The sequence below is a fragment of the Pocillopora verrucosa genome, chromosome 7, assembly GCF_036669915.1.
Source record: "Pocillopora verrucosa isolate sample1 chromosome 7, ASM3666991v2, whole genome shotgun sequence".
NCBI lineage: Eukaryota > Metazoa > Cnidaria > Anthozoa > Scleractinia > Pocilloporidae > Pocillopora > Pocillopora verrucosa.
Window position 1 is genome coordinate 12,510,486 of NC_089318.1, and position 18,768 is coordinate 12,529,253.

The 18,768-nt window shown below is 37.6% G+C and overlaps 1 protein-coding gene and 1 pseudogene across 2 annotated transcripts; both read left to right on the forward strand.

The window, feature by feature from the left end:
* The first annotated feature begins 9,491 nt into the window (after nucleotides 1-9,491).
* LOC131775803 (galactosylceramide sulfotransferase-like) lies at nucleotides 9,492-10,636 on the forward strand (annotated as a pseudogene).
* A 3,061-nt stretch (nucleotides 10,637-13,697) lies between these two features.
* Nucleotides 13,698-18,337, forward strand: LOC131775776 (TNF receptor-associated factor 6). 2 transcript variants are annotated; one of them, XM_059091901.2, is made up of 7 exons: nucleotides 13,698-13,874; nucleotides 14,367-14,418; nucleotides 15,469-15,633; nucleotides 16,261-16,425; nucleotides 16,521-16,595; nucleotides 16,884-16,961; nucleotides 17,585-18,337. In XM_059091901.2, the coding sequence occupies exons 1-7, from the start codon at nucleotides 13,705-13,707 to the stop codon at nucleotides 18,275-18,277; spliced, it is 1,398 nt and encodes a 465-aa protein (XP_058947884.1). In that variant the 5' UTR covers nucleotides 13,698-13,704; the 3' UTR covers nucleotides 18,278-18,337. The 2 variants fall into 2 exon arrangements, with proteins under 2 accessions (XP_058947884.1, XP_058947885.1); XM_059091902.2 differs by having other exon boundaries at nucleotides 15,469-15,570.
* The last annotated feature ends 431 nt before the right edge of the window (nucleotides 18,338-18,768 follow it).

An 18,768-nucleotide genomic window follows, 5' to 3' on the forward strand; every position in this document is an offset into this window, starting at 1 on the left:
ATGACATGTGAATACAAATAAGGTGAATACAAACAAGTGACAAAAACTAGAGAAAAAAAAAAAAAAAAAAAGGAACTAACTTAATTAGTAGTGTTTCCTCCGGAGTAACAAGCTCCTCATTGAAGGCCTCTGAATGAATGTAATCAGGTAAAAATCACAACAGGATCCCAGGAAAGGGCCATCAAACCGCAGAAATAACCCCCCCTCCGAGGCCCTCTTTTTTTTTTTTAATGAAAAACGGGTGACAAACATAACAGAATCCCTGAAAAGAGCCCTTGAACTCACGAATAAACAAATATCAAAATGATAATGGAGTAAAATTAAAATAAAATACGTCATGTTGGAAAAATGACAAATCACAACTACTCAATTGTAGTAATTCATGCGGTGTTTTGATCTAAATTCTCGCCGTTTGTTGAGACCATGAGGATTAAGGGTGAATAATTGCGCGGTCCAACAGGCTTCCCTAGTGAGTAATAATCGTTCAAGATGTAAGGAATTTTCAAAAGATCTAATTTTTTCAATAATAATGAAATTGATTTGAGAAATTTCATGTTCAGAGCCAATTCACAAGTTCTTTTGTTCTTCAGCATGTTCGACTTGTGGTTACGAAATGTTACTTTAAATTCAGTCGAGGTGGAGCCTACATATTGCAGGTTGCATTTGGCACAAGTGGCCAAATAAATAACATTCCGTGACGAACAAGACAGCCCCTGTTGAATGGGATATTGACGACCGGTTGCCGAACTTTGAAATTTCGAAGCTTGAATTAAGTAGTTTTTGCATAGATCGCATTTTGAACAACCTCTGTTTTCCTCTCTTTGATTTCTACTAGAGGTTAGCCGAAATTTTGATGGCGCCATCATCTCCTTAAGATTTTTGGTTCTACGATAAGCGGCAAATATCGACTTGGATGGAAAAATTTCTTTGACTTCTGGTGAGGGTTGTAATAGATAAAAGTGCTTTTTAATAACTTTTTGGATATCCCGCAAAATTGGATTGTAGTCGAGGACCAATGGAAAATTTTTCTTTGCTGGCTTGACCTTTCTCCTCAAAAGTTCGGCTCTTGGTATACTAAGAGCTTTGTCGAACTTTTTATCGACAAGCTCCGCTGGATAATTTTGCGATTTCAAATACGCTATTTTGTAAAAAGTCGTCAGTAGAACAATTGCGTTTGATCCTTAAAGCTATCCTAAAGGGGACTGCTCTTTTGCAATGTATGGAGTGTGAACTCGAAAAAGGTAGGTAGAGGTGGCTATCAGTGGGTTTAGCATAAACATCAGTGCTAATAAACCCGTCACGAAAATGCAACGTGAGAGCAAGGACATTCAAATGACTGTCAGAGTAAACCGATTCAAATTTGATAGTAGGATACAAACCGTTAATATAATCAGTAAATTCCAATAATTTAGGTAAGCCCTGAGTCTAAATGTCAAAAATATCATCCCTGTATCTCCACCAAAGCATAAGTTTCAGGCTACCTCCAAATTTGGCTTTCTCATCGATGACACCCATCACCAAATCTGCATAGCTGCTGGCGTTTTTCGGTCCCATGGTCGTGCCATGTTTCTGAACAAAACTCTGACTAGAAAACTGGTAATTATTAACCCTGAGGCAAATTTCAACGGCTTCAACTAAGCAATCAGTGGAAGGAATGTTAACAGATCTGGAATTAAGTGCCCTCTTAACTACTGAAATACCTAGATTGTTGTCGATGTTCGGAAACATTGAGACTACATCCCAAGACACAAGTAGGGACCCCTCAGGGAGTGGGCCTTTTGCATTCAAATCTTCTACTTTGTTAATGAAATCCGTAGAATCCTTAACAAAAGATGGAAGACTCTGTGAAAGAGGTTTAAGATAGCATTCTGTAAAAGCAGAAAGCCGTTTGAACAAAATGATGGTCCTTTCTTAGGGAGAGAGCGCTCCACATCTGTGAGTTATAGCCCAAACTAGTACTTGTTTTAATTTACAATTTTTCCACATCATTGATCATATCTGATGATATTTCCGAGACTAATGATTGAAAAGACTTTTCCTTACTCCGTTAAAATCCACAATTATTCCTCCTTTTCTAACAAGCTCTTTGATTTAAGGCGACCGTATCTCTAGTACTAACGTCGTCTTACTTTTCTTTACTCGACATTGACCTTTTTTTGTTTTGGTAACCGGTCCCGCCGGTTGTGATTCATGTCAAAAAAAAACTTGTGAAACAAAACATAAACTTTTTTTTCGCTGAAATTGAAGTACATTGCATTAGCAGTACAGTTGGAGCTCTAAAAAACGCTCACAGGAAAGTGAGTACTTCAAATGATCAACAATAACTTGAGATAGCAACGGGACGATAAAAGTATACCATCCAATTTATAAGTACTCTTCGAAAGGCCTCTTGCATCCTTCAAAAATAACATCATCTACATCGATCGCCCAAACAATCACAAGAAAAGATTCGAAGTCGTTTGTACAATCTTTTGCTTTTTGAAAATAACTTCCTTCCGCTCACCACACAACTATTTTAAGACTTTGCCGCTTCCATCTAGGTTACAGAGGGAAAATTTACAAGAAAAGTTGTCTCAAATACTCGATCCATTGTTGTTTTCCAACGTATTTTCCTGCTTCTTTTCTTTCGCGATTCCTGAGCTGAAAACCGACGCAGGTGCTTACCAGCGGTTTCTCGCATCAAATTAAAATTTACGGAACATGTGCAACAAAATGCCCCTCTGCTATTTGCAGTAATTGTTCCCATCCCAAAATGCTGGGTAGTGCGAAAACAAAACAAATCAAAAAAATCCTATTAACCATCCCTCGATATAACATTTTGGTTGTTTTTTCACAAATTCGTTAAAGCAACACTAGATCACCCTCGATGTAACTAACAAATTTCCCCAGTCCCTTGGCATTTCTTTAAACCGAGTTTTCACTGTGTAGACATTTTTAAAGGAAAAGGCTGAGTGCTTTAATTTCCCTTATCATTAGTGAAAATTGAAGAGGGAGTATTATATCCAAGCGGTAAGTCTTTTCAGAGGAATCGGGCAAGTTATCAGATAAGTATTCCGCCCGAATTTTTCATTTTTAGGCTTATTCGTCAGGCCAGTAAGCCCAGAACTGTTCAATCACTGGTGTATCCCAACGAAGTCAACGAATGATACAGCTGTGGCAAGGTAGTCTATTTTATTGAAGTGTAGTTCCATCATACATGTACACTTCGGCTTAAAATCAGAACCGTTCTTCTCCAGTTCGACCCTTTAAAGATTATAGTGATAAAAAAAGACAATCCAGACGCAAGGGGCGAGGTTATGACCCTTAAACCTCTTTCTCCTCACGTGCACATTATGAAATTTTAAAATGATATAAGTTTAACTGTTGCCAGATATTAATAATTGTGACTTAGAAAAAATTTATAACTTTCAACCGGGATTTCTATGACTATAAAATTCATTTGATTGATCACTCTTTCAATTCCAAGATACTGCACAACAAATGAACACTTCTCATCACCATCCACTGACAATCTAAAGCGCGAGAGTTAACTTTGGGTGACAATTTTCTGATGTCTGCAAGCAATTATTTTTTGCTCACGACAAATAATAGAGAGGAGCCATGTTACTTGCCGCATTCTCCCATTTAATTCAATTTTTTGGCGTTTTGCGTTTTCCCAAAGGGGATATCCAAAACACTACTGTTTTGGGTACGGGGATACCCAAAACTCGGGGATAATCAAAACACTGTAACAGAGCCTCCGAAGGGAAACTGGAGCGGGAAGGGGACTTCATGTCTCATCGCAAGTGTGATTTCACTCAAAAAGACCATCAAGATCAAGTCTTGCTTCAAACTGTTTATTTCTGAGGTGATTAAAACGAGGAAATTTAGTTTTATTTAAATGATATGCTATTTTACATGAATTACTATTTTCCAGTCGAATTGCGATGGACAGAGGCTCTTGCTAGTCTGTACAGGTCGAAGTCTTCAGTTAACATTTGGCATAAGTGAAATATATTAGCCAAGACCCTTCTCGTATCTGTACTTTATAATTTAAAACAAAGAATAACGTATCCAAGAGACACTATTCTTTGAAAATGAATTGTTGAACTCGGGCCGATGCTGGGTGCGAAAAAAGGTGACTGCCTTACAAGTGACTAATAAAGTGGGATTTTCCCTCGGTTTCTCTTTCGCGTTCGCGGTCCAGAAGCCCAATTTATTAGTCAGACAGGTGCAGTGTGATAAACTAAGTTTGAAATGCATATGTCCTTGGGAGAGCGCTTTGCTTGAGAACATTTCCTTAAAAGGAAGACGATTTCTAAATCAGTTACGTTATTTGGCTACGTAGAAAGCAACATGAAATTTTAAGTAGCGAGGGAAGTTTTAAGAATGCCCCCATAAAGGAGACCACCTGAATGCTAAAATATCTTATCTCAAATAGCTCTTGATAAAATCCTTTTATGCATGGTTTATTCTATTCTGCTCCTTGTATAACTAGGCTCGCAAATTGCATGTTGTTTTTAAATTGGGACGAGGATGATAATGTAAAATAGCGTTTCAGCAAACGATGCAAAATGGGATCAAATTGAAGTTTGGTTCAAATTAAAACAGGTGCTCATGAAAGTGCGTGGAAATGCGACTGATAAATATTCTTACCAATAAGCACTGTTTTAAAGCTCAGTTTTCCGATGATTTTTTTTGTACTGTGTGACCGATGCAAGATTACAGAAAATTGAAATTTACTTTACATTCCACTGCTATAAGAGATTGGAAGTAGATAAGAAAGGCTTGTATGTAAAAGATATCGTATAGCTTGGAAATGTAGGGTATCATAAATCTTCATCATGACATTGTGGAAAAAATCACATGCAAAAAATGTTGTGCACGTTTTTGGTTTTCGATTTTTTCTTCTTTTGAAAGAGCCCGCCTCGTCTACGGCTTCTGTTTAGAAAGGGATCTTGGTGCCATAAAGGAACAAGAAGAAATCGTAGAAAAAGTTGAATGAGACCTAAGAAATGATAATATATTTACCTGAAGAACAGTTAGCTGCTGTGAAAAAAGAAGGGAAGAGAAAGAAAATGAGACGGCGCTTGAAACCAGCAGACATGATGGATGGCTGAGGCACTTGGTAAAGTTTAGCTTTCCATCCGCTCTAAGTGTCCCATTAAAGTCGCGTTCAAGTTGTATATACTGCAACAAATTAAAGGAAAATTTCCGATGTTAAGTTTTGAAGCTGTTATCCCTTGATAAAGAAACGATGCGTAATTCAATGTCGTGTCATGTCTTTTCCAGCGCTTTTTTTAGAAGCTAAAATTGTGATATTTTTCCCTTTGTTTTTGGCACCCTACGGGACAAGGCAGATTAAGTACATGCGAAAATTAAAATTCGCCGCTTGTTTAGCAGCTGTTTTACTTAAAATTGGTTTTATTTTCTGTGTGGTAGCGTATATGGTTGAATATTCACGTCGGACGTATTTTGTGAATCAAGATGGGTGTAAATTACACTCAAATGCAGAGGAAAACGACTGAGGTTTTCGTCTGGTTCTTATTTCCTTCTGGGTTCACAATGAGGGATAGATCCCCTTTAGCTTGTGCTTTACATTTAGTTTTCATCGGTTTGAAGGAACTTGGCGCTTATTGGCTCTCTTTTAGGCTCTTGTCGATTTATTGTGGCCAATCAAGTTCGAAACTTACCCCCTTTACAAATATGAGACCGACGGTAGCACCTAGGGCCTTTGCTCTTGTGTTGGAAAGGAAACTCGATAGGGCTTCCCGCGATTAACGGCGAGTGCCTACTAATAAAAGACATCAATTTTTAAGGGTGTTTTTCAGGCCTCATCTGTCACCATGGCAATAGTGCGGCGGTTCCTTAAAGACCCTCTAAAACTCAGTTTTTGAAAGATATTTCAAAGACTAAGTGGGTGACCAAAAAAATTTTTTTTGTTATTTATCTATCAACTTAGCAAGCTTTATTTCCGGTTTTTTGCGATATTAGCTCACACTTTTATATCCGGTTACGCATTTTGAACAATACCGCTGATTGGACGGCTCTTCTTCGCGAGGACAGTCCGCGTGATGAGCAAAGAGGAGAGGAAAGTATTCCTCCTCTCGTTTGTCAGTCAGTAAATGACCAATTTAGAAATTATAGGGGAGGAATTAGGATAATTTTTTTCAGGGTTTTGACTTCTTCCAGAGCGTCTTAAACGAAACTAAATCGAAACAAAGCGAAGATTTTTTAAATTAATTTTTTGTAAGAAAATTATTGTTTCGTTGGAGGAAGTTCTTGGCGTCTTGTCCGACTTGTTTTGGCGAGGCTAGTAATTTCGAGTCGATGTTGACAGTGCATTAACTCCACGAAGTCTTTATAGTCCAGATTGTTAGAAGTTAGAACAGTAAAGGATTATGCAAATCTTTTTTTCCAACAAACCAACCGTCAAGAATGAGGAACTAGTCACTTTATGTAGTGCAGCCTTCATCCAAAAAATTTCATTCTTTTGAAGTAAAAGTAGCACTCTTACGGTCTTAAGAATCTATAACATAAGCGATTAACAACGAACTGAGCACGCGCAGTTCTCACCGGGCGTTACTGCAGAGATATAAATATGCATTATATTTAAATTTCATTTGTTCATTATTTATATAACTGTGTCGAACTCAAGATGGTTAAATTCTGCGAAGTACCATGTAATTCTCTGATGGATCACATTTGTTTCGCTGTGACTAGAAGGTATTTCAATTTCATCAATTATTTTTCTTCGCGCAATACAACTTAAGCACAACAGTTTTGAACTCACATTATCTACAACACCAGCGTTTCTTGCGTCAAAGGATATTTGGAAACCATTATCTTGTAGAGACGTTGCTGGAAAATCCAAATGCAGAAACTGAAGTCTTGTAAGAATTATTTCTGTTTCATATCATCAGACTGCTTTCTTTAAAACTTGTGGTCTATGAGTTTCCCTGATTAAAGTGAGTCTCGAGGAGATGAGATGTACACAAAAAGCTTGCCAGCCCATATCTTTTATCGCGGGACCAGTGAGAAAATTTATTGATATGTCCGGCAACGGAGAGCTTTTGTCTCGTTACTTCGCTCGGCATTGCATGAATAAATTTTACGTCGCTCTTAATTTGGCCGTTATTGACGCGGTTTCCCTGAGTATTAAGCAATATCGCCCTCCCCGTACAGTTGGGTTACCTTTGCTTCACCTTCTGTTTTCTGCCGCCTATATCCGTCCGAATTACGGTGCTATGCCGGTTTAAAGAAATGTGCGGCTCGAAGTCTTTTCAGCCGATTACAGATTGTTTATCGAAACATATCCTATTTTTTTTCGATCGAGAGTTATATCATTTCTCGAGGCTCTTTTAATTGATTTCCTTCGGAGAAACACCGGATAAGAGCGTATGAACGATTTTCACTGTTCTTTTTGAAACGGATATGCGAAACCGACGTCATCTAATGCGGGATTCTCTCAAGTAGGTTTGCTTATCGTTCTTAATAGCAAATTTTGGAACAAAAGTCTTGCCGCAGTGGTTACGATTGTACAGTCGTAATTTTTCCTCTTTTGGAGGAAGAAATAGGAATGTACTTTGACTGATGGCTTAAGTTTATAAGGGGCGGGTGCTTCATATCGTTTCATTGCGGTGCGTTTAAAAAAAAGGGACCAATATCCAGCCATTTTGACTAAGCAAGTTGAGATGTTCCGCTTCGGCGAACAAGTAAGCCAACGGACCAGATTACTGTTTACATATCCAAAAACGGATAACTTGAAACTATTTGGCAATACCGACATTTTTTTGGTTGCAATATAAATGCATGCATGGTCCGTTTGGTAGCCGTTGCAAATGTAGTAGTGGAATATTCTGCTTCACCATAGCCTCATCTGGCCACATCACGCGCATTATGTCGCTCAAATAGCGACAAAAATATTCATTTTTGCGATTGTTAATTAACAAAGAGCAGAAGGAAAGAAGAAACAAAAGGAAAAAGAAACAAAAAACAAAGGAGGCACATCTATTTCAATGACGCTAGTTTCAAGTTATAATGATTGAATAGATGCCATAATAAACGGATTTTGGTATCCCAATTAAACGCACAATCCTTCAGATCCAGGACTTTGGCTGATTAAATTGAATTCCTACGACATGGTGAAGTCAGGAAACAGAGTGTTCCTGGATTTTACAACCTTTGTTCGCCTAAGACGATTGCAGATGTTTGACTGGTTACGTGGACTTATCTGTCTTCTGCTTTTAATTTGCGTCCTTATGGAGAGCTGAATTCCGTTTGGAAGACGTTTACAACGAAGGCGCCTCAGCTGCTTCACAAAAGTCGTCTTTTGTTCTTTCTTTGAAAAAGTTTACCATTTTGTGTGGTCAACCAGTTGATAATATCACTGCGATGTTCGCGTTCAAATTAAAAGTATGGCAGATGATGACTTTATATAGCATTCCATTTTGGAAGGGCCATACGTGTAGATGGCTAAAAAATTTCAGGGTTGTTGGCGAGAGTTTCTAACAGTACTTTTTACATGGCGTTTAACGGAGAAGTGAACTTGAGAAGTACCTTAAGAAAGCATATGCACGTCATCTACACTTTTCAATAGCGTTTTGAACGGGATCGTTGCAGTGAACACAGCAAGGAAGGACTGAGACAATAAAAAGGAAGACCTAAAAACGTGGGCAGATAGGCTCGTTAATTTTCCATTTTATAGGCTTTTGTGCTGATCATAATCGCTAACCAACCCAAGCATCCAGCAGTTTTTTAGGAGTTAATTTGTGAGTTTGTTAGTGCAAACAAGTTTCAAGTCAAAAGAGTTATTACAATATAGCGGCGGGCGCAAGTCTCTCTCATAAATGAGAAATAAAATGAAATCATGTAATAAAGAGTATACCAAAGTGAGATGTTAACAAGAATAACAGAAAAAAAAGTGAAAAGGGAGAATAATAAGTATGAAAGGGATAAATTAATATGTTTGACCTGGAGGAATTTAAGACGGCTGCTCCCCAATGGATGTTCGTGGCTTCCTTAGGCACCTGAGAGGTTCTGAAAATTGTCGCTCTCTTTGATTCAGAAGAATTGTTTTCAAATTACTGGACATCTGCGTCCACAAGCTTCCAATTGATTAATTAAGGAAGCCATGCACATCCTTTGGGAGCAGCCAGTCTTTAAATTCCCAGGTCACACATCTTAATTTAATCCCGTTCATACTAATTAGTCTCCCTCTTAGCTTAATAGTTTCATATTTTCCTGTTATTCTTGTTAACATCTCACTTTGTTATACTTTTTATTGCATAATTTCCGTTTATTTCTCATTATACAACGGAAGATGGATGATATTCCATCCGAAACGTGTTTTGTTTTTATTAAAAAAAACATGAAAAAAAAAAAAAAAAAAAGAACTACAAAAGCATCGTGTGGTTCATCAAAGCGATATAGATATCTGTTGTTACCAAAACCTGAGGGTAATGGTACTTATCTTCGCATCATACTGTTATTCTTGTTTTCTTTAAACAGGAATGAGTCCAAACTGTGGAATTTCCCCGAGGAAACAACGGGCGATCCAGTCATTCATCAGCGCCTGCTCTCCAGTAACTAATGTCCTGTTTCTTAAGACACATAAAACAGGGTCGTCCACAGTATCTAACATTTTTTTCCGATATGGCGACTCCCGAGATCTTTCATTTATTCTTCGTTTAGACACACTCATTGGTTGGTCAAGACGCCTTAGAATTGAACATACTTGGAAACGTAATAATCTAAGCCAAATTTTCTTTGTAGTCACACGAGATACAGTAAGAAAACGATGAATTACCTTTTTCCGAAAAATGGCAGTAAATATATCACAATCCTTCGAAACCCAGTTGAGCAATTTGAGTCTGTTTTTAGCTATATGGGGCTCGTTAAAGTATATAATCTAGGTGCTAACCCCACACAATCTATTAAACAATTTCTCAGGAAAGGAATAGAATTTAAAGATATACATAAAACTCGGTCGTCAGTTGTTAGCCAGAAACCCAATGATGTTTGATTTGGGTTTAGACCCTCAGGTTTTAATCAGAATGCTACAGCAGTGAAGAACTACATTGCATTTTTGGAGAAGGAATTTGACCTAGTAATGCTTATGGAGTACTTTGAGGAGTCCGTGGTGCTTATGAAGCGCTTGCTTTGCTGGGAACTCAGTGATGTTCTACATATTAAAACACATGAGAGAATAGATAAAGAAAAAGCTGCGTTCAGCGAAAACATGAGGGAAAACATAAAACGGTGGAACAAAGCTGATATGTTGCTCTATGACCACTTCAACAAGACTTTTTGGAATAGAATAAAATTGGAAGGTGAAGGGTTTTACAAAGACCTTGCAGTTTTTCAACAAATGAAGAACGAAATGGAAAAGACATGTTACAGTGGAACAACACTCCAAATGGCCTATGAAGGCAAATATGTGAAGAGCCTAGCTTTGAATCCAAACCTGTCGCAAGCAAATAGAGAGAAATGTGAAAAAATGACAAGAGAAGAGAACAGTTATCTTGAGTACTTAAGACGGAAGCAATCTTTTAAATCATCTGGACCTATGAAGGCAGTATTAAGAGAGGAAAATGAACCTAACAAGCTTACCTGGGATGCGGCAAAAGATCTTCGATACGATCCCCTACCACTTTGATCATTGTGTAGTTAAACAGGAATTCATTTTCGACGAGGCTAATTTGGGATAACATCAGTTTGCTTACTATTTCTATGCATGAGATCTTAATACCCACATAATTTTTTTACTAAGGTATTTGTAAGGCTAACTCAAGAAATACCCGGGCATGTACTAGTAATTAGGGTTTAAGGTCACATTTACGATCATGTTCCCTATATTTTGCGAAAATGTCTACCATTGTGCTATTTCAAATAAAACGTCAGGTATTCGATTTTTCAAAACTCATTGCCTCATCTGTGTTTTTTGGTAAGGGAATAATTTGTGTGACTGTCGTGCATGAAATTCAGTCCGGAGGCTGTACTCAATAGGCCGAGGAAAGTTCTTGGTTAACTTCACTTTATTTCCAGGATCGTGGCGCCCTGTTTGAATAAGTGCTAGCAATGCTAGGCTCTTATCAATAGACACTTACTTAACTTACTCATCGAGAGGAATGCAATTATTAGAGGGAAACCCCAAGAAACTCAAAACTAAGAATGTTGGGTACAAAATTTAATTTTGAAAATGCTATTGACATACCTGTCAAAGTTATCAAAGCTGCTTCAAGCTGACCGCGAAAAGACAGAATCCTGTTCAAATATGAAATGTGAAAACCTTGTGATATACATAAGGTTTCTCATGCGTTTTGAACCAGCGACACGTCAATAGATAATGAAAGCATTCATTGTGATAATAACACGAACTGTTTTTATTAACTCGGCAAATGTTTCACACAATGTACCTGCATCTTTGCAATACCTTCCAGTCTAAGATCGACAGATTACAACAGTTAAATTCGACAAAATACCTGGATATATATACAACAGCGAAAGAGACTTTATTCTCTGGATTCCACAATGATTCTATTAAGCGCCCTCGTTCCATACGCGCCTCTCTCTCGAATTTATTTTTGTCGATAAGCGCTCATATTGAGTAAGTACCTTCATTCCAACAATCGTGTTCTGCACAAACAAGCGCCCTGCTTCGAGTAGGCGGTATCCGGTCGTTTCGTACCCGCGGTCGTTTCGTAACCAGTGGTTTCATGCCCAAATTTAGTTTAATTTACTCCTCCTGGTTGCAGTTGTCCTGGTGCTGAAGATATGTTAGGTGTGTGCTCTACTCCTCCAATCCGCAAATCTCCCTGATGATTGGATGGCTCTCTGTTACAAGCCGTAGGATCATCACCTTATGTCGGCTGGTTATCAAACACTGTACCGATCTTCTTCCAGTCGTCGATTCCATTTTCGAAATCGAACTTGCATGGAACTTTTAATAAACAAAAGGAAAAAAAAAATTCCGTTACGTTTCAAACGAAGCCTTTCCTCCAAATTCCTTCAACGAACTATCAAAAAATTTCCAAAGACCGACAAGCACAAAAAAAGAGAACAGAAGAAAAAGAAAAAATAAACAAGTAGAAATAAGACAGAACACAAAAAGCAAACATACCCTCAAACACCAAGAAAAAATTAAATGGATAAACTGTCATTAATCACACCGTATTTCTGTTCCTTTTTGGCGCTGATACTTTCAGCAAAAGCATTAATAGTTGGTTTTTTAATCATCTGAAACTCATCAATAAATCGACTTTCCCTTTCGCAGTTAAAGAGACAAGATAAACTGAATAATATTAATTAATTTATAGGTAAGTAACTAAATATATAGATGATAACGTAAAAAAGGCATGTTTTTCCTAACGGTTTCACAGTGGCACATAAGCTTAAAAAGGAGACTTGAACCTGGACTAGGTAAAACAATTTTTTAAAATTTTGTCTTTCGTTCTACTATGTTACTACAAGCTAAAGGGGAAAACCGCAGCAGTTGTAATCGCGTGAAAGTAAATTATTGAGTCGTAAATAAAAATAGGCCACAGGGAATCTGTAAACTGAAGAAATGAGCCCTGCAATGCAATGCCATGTAACATTGCACAATCACTATTCAGCTTCAAGCAATCTCTATGAGTATGCCCTTGTTCAAATAAGATCCTCTAGGTTCATCATGGTACTTTCATGTCACCAAGCTTTTCATGCAATATCACACAAAGAATCTGAAATTCCATCTATTATGTCGGCACATAATCATAATTGCCTTCTTTAAAAAAAAAAAAAAAACAAGCATTTGAAGTCAGAGGACATAGCCTGCGTGCCGCCTGTAACTATTTTATAAAGAAAATAGAATATCTGTCTCCTTTTTAGGCTTAAAGCACTATCTGTTGAAATCCATTGATGCCTATTTCTGAAATAGGTATCCAAGTAAAGTCTCGACAAAAATGAAAACATCACGCAGCACAAATCCACTCTAAAGTTGACTAACCGGGAAAAAATGATGACATGATGCCTTTTCGTGAGGTAAATTTCTTGTCATTCTGTTGATTCGTGTAGTTTTTAAATTGTTCTAGTAATTGTTATCTTTCCTTAACAGTTAAAATCTAGTGACGTTGACCATGCATATCATCCCATAAGCTCGATAGAGGTTGGCATATAAAGTGGAACACAAGTGAAAGTTTAAATTTCGGGACAATTTTCTCTTTAAATTCAATTGAATGTATCCCCAGAGTTCTGTAGCGACGACTGAAGAAATCAGGTTTATATCTCTTACCTCATCGTTGTGCAATTTAGTCATCTTTTGTTCAAGGGATTTAACCCTGGCCGAGATTTCACCGTTCTCGTGGGCTACAGGAGGAAAAGAAAATGAACAAATGACAAATATTTCCAAACGCTTCTAAGCGTATACGGTGCATAGTGTGATTTATACCTAAAAAAAATAAATAGTGGAATCATTATTTTCTCTGAATACTCAGCTATTTTAAAAAAACCTCTAAGTGTTCTGAAGAAACTCCGGCACTTTTATTGGCAGCACAATTTCCCCCATAATTTGAGATATAAAGATGTCATTAAAATTATGAATAGCAGTAGAAAACGACAGCTTCATAATTTCTTGATAGTTTGAACACTGCAGCATAAAACAATCGGGCCACAAGCTGTGCCTCATCAAATTACCACAATTTTCCGCCTTGTCTTCTCTGCATTGCGTGACTTATAGAAGACATTATCATGGCAGATGTTGATAAGGATGCTGTGATATCGGGCTTTGAGTACGAGTTTGTTTCGACCGTTTTTGAAGAATTTCACTGTTTGATTTGTCAACTACCTTTGCGAGAACCAGTACTCACGAGGTGTGGGCACAGATATTGCAAGAAATGTCTTAACGAGGCCATGAAGAGGTAAGGAACTTTGTCAGACATTTCAACGTTAGTTCAAATGTTGTTCTTTCGATTGGACTCACTACGTAAATTTCAAAGTCCATCTCCCAGAACTTGCTAATTCATTTAAAAAGAGTTTTAGAGTTTCTGGCAAGACTCATATTCAGAATACATCGCTCTGGTATATACGGATTCTGACGATTGCGTTGTATGTACATGTCGAGACGGAAAATCTATCTAATGTTGTTTCCGGTTTTATTTCTTGGATTATTCCATCGTTGTGGATACCGCAAATGATTAGCAGTGGAGAATTAACTTCTTCGGCTTAGAATGCGGTTTTAAACGCTACTAAAGTGTGATATGTTTAATCGAAAGCGACAGAAATTTCTTCAATCGTGTCATGATCGCTTTTTTCCTTCAAGGACAGCTTTTCATCGGTTTAATCCGATTACCAAGGCGGTGTCCTCACTAATCTAACTCTTGTTTTTATTCTCGTGAATTTTTTTATTACAGACAACAAGTTCCTGAATGCCCTGTTGACAGGGAAAGATTGGACCGAGAAAAGGTGATCAATGTGGCTCATTGTAGAATTTATCGAGGAAGAATAAGAAACAAAATTTGGCAGACACATGCGGCCTAAAGAACAGCATGACGTCTGGAAGGACTGTTGTGATTATTTTCGAGACAGTTTTAATAAATAAAACAACAGGGATGAGACGCATGGGTGATTTACCTAGCACGCGATCGAATGGAAATGATGTCACGCAATGCCCATCACCACAAATACATAGGGACAAAAACCAAGGTTCCATTTTAAAACTCCAGGATAAAAATACCTTAAATTTAATTGCCTACTGTATTATTCTATAGCATTATCTAAGAGAAGATGTAGTGGTACAGTTCTTGCAAACATGTCGTAGTCGCTCAGGCAGATGTTAGAATTCACAAGTCAAATGTCTTAGTTCAGTGACATCATGGGTGGCCGGCTCGTCTCGGTTTGGTTATGTAAAATGTTAATATGGAGGTGGGCGAATGAAATGGCGCGGGTAAAGTTCACATAGAACAAGTTACCGGGGAAAATGATTAATGATCATACTGAAAATATTGATGCTGATCCCCTCAGTGTTTTGTTTGAAACATAATATCTTTCATGCGTAAACATTCAATGTGTATAAATCAAACTGAGTGATGCAATGATAACCGAGTACATCGACTCAGCATTGTCGACCGTACCTCAATCGTTAAAAAGACGACGAATAGTAAAAACATTAAATTTCTCAAATAGCTAATCAGTTAAAAGTTTAGTTTCTGTGCATCTCTTTGTGGCTAGAATTTTTTTCCAACGGGTGATTCACATTAGATGGAGGTTATTGTTATCGTTTTTTATTTTTATTATAATTTCTAAAACTTATTTCTCCCAAGCGTCAATTACATTGACATTTCTTACATCATTGAAATAAGGTTGTTATAAGTCGCCAATTTTATGTTGTCCGATATAATTTTGTGACAACGCAGGTCAAACAGGTTTGTCTCGGTTTTCCAGAAGTAAATTGATGAGTCATTGTGTTTCTGTTTATCTCGTACCTTTTAAAAATAATTTTACTTTTCCATCTAGGACATATTTCCCGATAAGGCGACAGAAAGAAGTATTTTGTCTTGCCATGTGAGATGTCCAAGCATAGGATGTGAGTGGACTGGGGAGACCAGAGATGCCGAGGTGAGAAAAGAGTTTATTAGCTGTGAAGGACAAGTGGTGCCCGCGTATCGCCTAAGAATTGACGTGAATAGTGAAGTGAATTAAATACAAGCCACCCTCCACCCCCTCTAAGATTATTTTCTTACAGTAGCTGTCCATTTTCGTGTTCGTTGACCAATTCGTAGAAATTGGTCTTTAAGTCCAAGAGATTTTTGGGAAAACTGATCTCTGGTTCAAGTTATCTGTACGATGTAACAGCCTATAAAGTGTTGGAATTTAGCAAATACAAGATATACTATTAAGCAAAAATTCTATGTTAGACCAATTTTTGCATGCAAACTTTTTCATATAAGAGGTGAATAGAAAACAGTGTTAAGAGGTAAAAAATTATGGAGCAAAAATGTCTTTAAAAGAAACATCATCTTGAATGACGTCGTGAGCCGTCCTCTGCGGTTTCAACGTGCAAAAGCCATAATTTTCATCTAAGCTTGTATCTGAGACATGAGATCGACTCTATTCTGCTGGCCAAGGTTCCTGTTCTAAAAGTGCTCTAAACGCGTCCATTTTATGGCAAGAAAGCTTGAATAAGTCTTGGTCATTAGTTGGAAGGGTTTGTATTTTTCCTGAACCCATTAATTACTTAAAGATGCTGAGTTATGATCAACTTCGGCGAAGAATAATGTGGGATCATTCCTGGATTTCCTTCTGCAGACTCATTTACAGACCTGCGCTTGCAGGATGACTCCCTGTCCGAATCCTCACTGTGATGTCACCATGGAGAAGAGACTTGTGGATGACCATGTGACCAATACCTGTCAATGGAGAATGGTGCAGTGTGGATACTGTGGTGAAAACCACGCAAAACGTGATGAAGAGGTAATTATACAGTATTCCAGTAGCGATAGAAGCGATAACACTGTAGTTGAAACCCTGATAACAAGAAGATATATATCGTTCATCTTTTTTGATAGAAACACGCTGTAGAATGTCGAAGACGTCCCAGCGATTGTTCTAATGGTTGTGGTGAGGTTCTTGCAAAGGAAGAGGTAAGAGACATTTTATATTACTTTCTCCCCCAAACAAGTTTTTTCTATGTAACTTAAAATGTGTTCAAACCATCTGGAGGTAGCGGGTAATCTGAACGAAATATCGGGTGCATTGATACAAAAAAAAAAAAAAAAAAAAAACCCAAAAAAGGAAAAACGTCAGTGTGTAAGAATCGAATGAACACTTGAATGACAATTTCCATCTCAGGATCTCTTTTAAAAGCGATATTATATGATACAGGATTCCCAAAAAATTCCTACCAATTTTTCGTTAATTCCCCCGTTTAGATGATGGCTCATCAGGACGTTGTTTGCTCTCACACTGTTGTGAGCTGCCAGTATGATTATTTGGGATGTGACAGTAAGGTAGGTTGGCAACACATTTAATTATAACGGATAATTGTTAATACGTTTTTCAGTTTTTTCAGAAATACTTGATATTCATTACTGACCAACTGACTTTCCTTTCTAAGATTATCACATCGCTAAAACAATAGAAATAAATGAGAAAAATTTATTCGCAATACATCTCGAAATAAAATTCAACTTTCTTGGAGTATTTTGGTAAAATTAAGTGACAATGTAGCAGACGGTTACACACCGATGTCACCGGCTTTTGGGAGTGTTTTAATTACAGTCACAACAATACCAAAAAATGTCTTCGAGATTCCCAACTGAAGTTTTACATAAGAGTGTACAAAGGCAACGAGTTTGAACTTCCTTCGTAAGACGTTGGCAGAATTCAAACATTAGGAAGGGATTGGTTACGTTAATCGTCTATCTGTAATATTTCTTCGGAAAGTTGTCAAACTGTCGCCAACTTAATTATCAAGGAAATTGCAATTGCATCATAGCAAGAGTAGCAAAGGTTAATGTTGGTCATCATCAACATCATCGTTACCATCATCGCCATTATTCATTCATTCATTCATTCATTTATATATTCATTCTAAAAATTTTTTCAAATAATTCTGTGTCCATTATTTTAGATTAAAAGATGCGACGTAGAAGATCATCTAGAGCAAAACCTCCGATGTCATTTTGAACTGTCCGTTAAAAAACTTGCTGATGTGCAAGACGAAACCAGAATATTGAGGCAGGAAATGGAGAAAATAAAGCTGGATTACCGAAAAATGGAGTCCAAGCTCACTGGAATAGATAGGGAAATCACTGAAGTAAAACTAAAGCACAAAGAAATGGAAACCTTCGCTCCCTTTATATGGAAAGTGACGGAGTTTTGGGAGCGAGTGAATAAGGCGAGGAAAGACAAAGAGGTTCGGGTCGAAAGTGATCCCTTCTATGTCGGTCCTCAAGGGTACAAAGTGAAACTCGCAATGTATCCTAATGGCACCAAAGAGGCCAAGAACGCTTATATCTCGCTATATATTGCACTAATGAAAGGGAAATACGACCCCATATTACCTTGGCCTTTCCTAAATAAAGTGACGCTTTCGGTTCTCGACCAAAACCCTAATGTGATGCAAAGGCACAATTTTGTCAAGTCCTTTGTTCCCGAGGCTTCATGGAAGAGCATGAAACGCCCAGATGGCGAGGAAAATGAGAGACGAGGTTTTGGAAGGTTTCTTTCCCATGATAAACTGAGATCAGGGTTTTATCTTGTGGACGATATTCTATTTATTAAGTTCGAAATAGGCCCAGCAGATGCATCGTATTTTGGCTAAAATAAAATATTTGGAGAAAATGTAACTTGTATGTGACATCGTTGTTCAATAAAAGTTAACTTTGCCATAACCTTATAACTGGCGTGGACTACTCACTCGATCGATGAAACAATTCAGTTCATCTCTTCAACTATTCTCCTTACAAACAACTTCTTTCCATCAAGGAAGATCAGCTTTCTTGATGTCCTAATTTACTTTAACTCTTTAATCCCTGAGTATCCCAAAAGTATCACTTCTAATTAAGAGAGTAAAGGAAATGACCACGAGACTAAGAAGCTCTTGATTATTGAAAAAACATCTCCTTTTATGTACCTTAGGAACCGTCCAGAGTACAATATAGGGAACTAGCAAACTTATGTTGGGGTGCAAAGGTGAAACGTCATTTCATCAATTTTTGTTTTTTTCGAGGTTTTTCTTGGGGTGTCAGGCATTAGGTGTAGTGTTTGTGAATGTTTAAGTCTACCCTCCCCACCCCCCCCTTGTTTAAATAT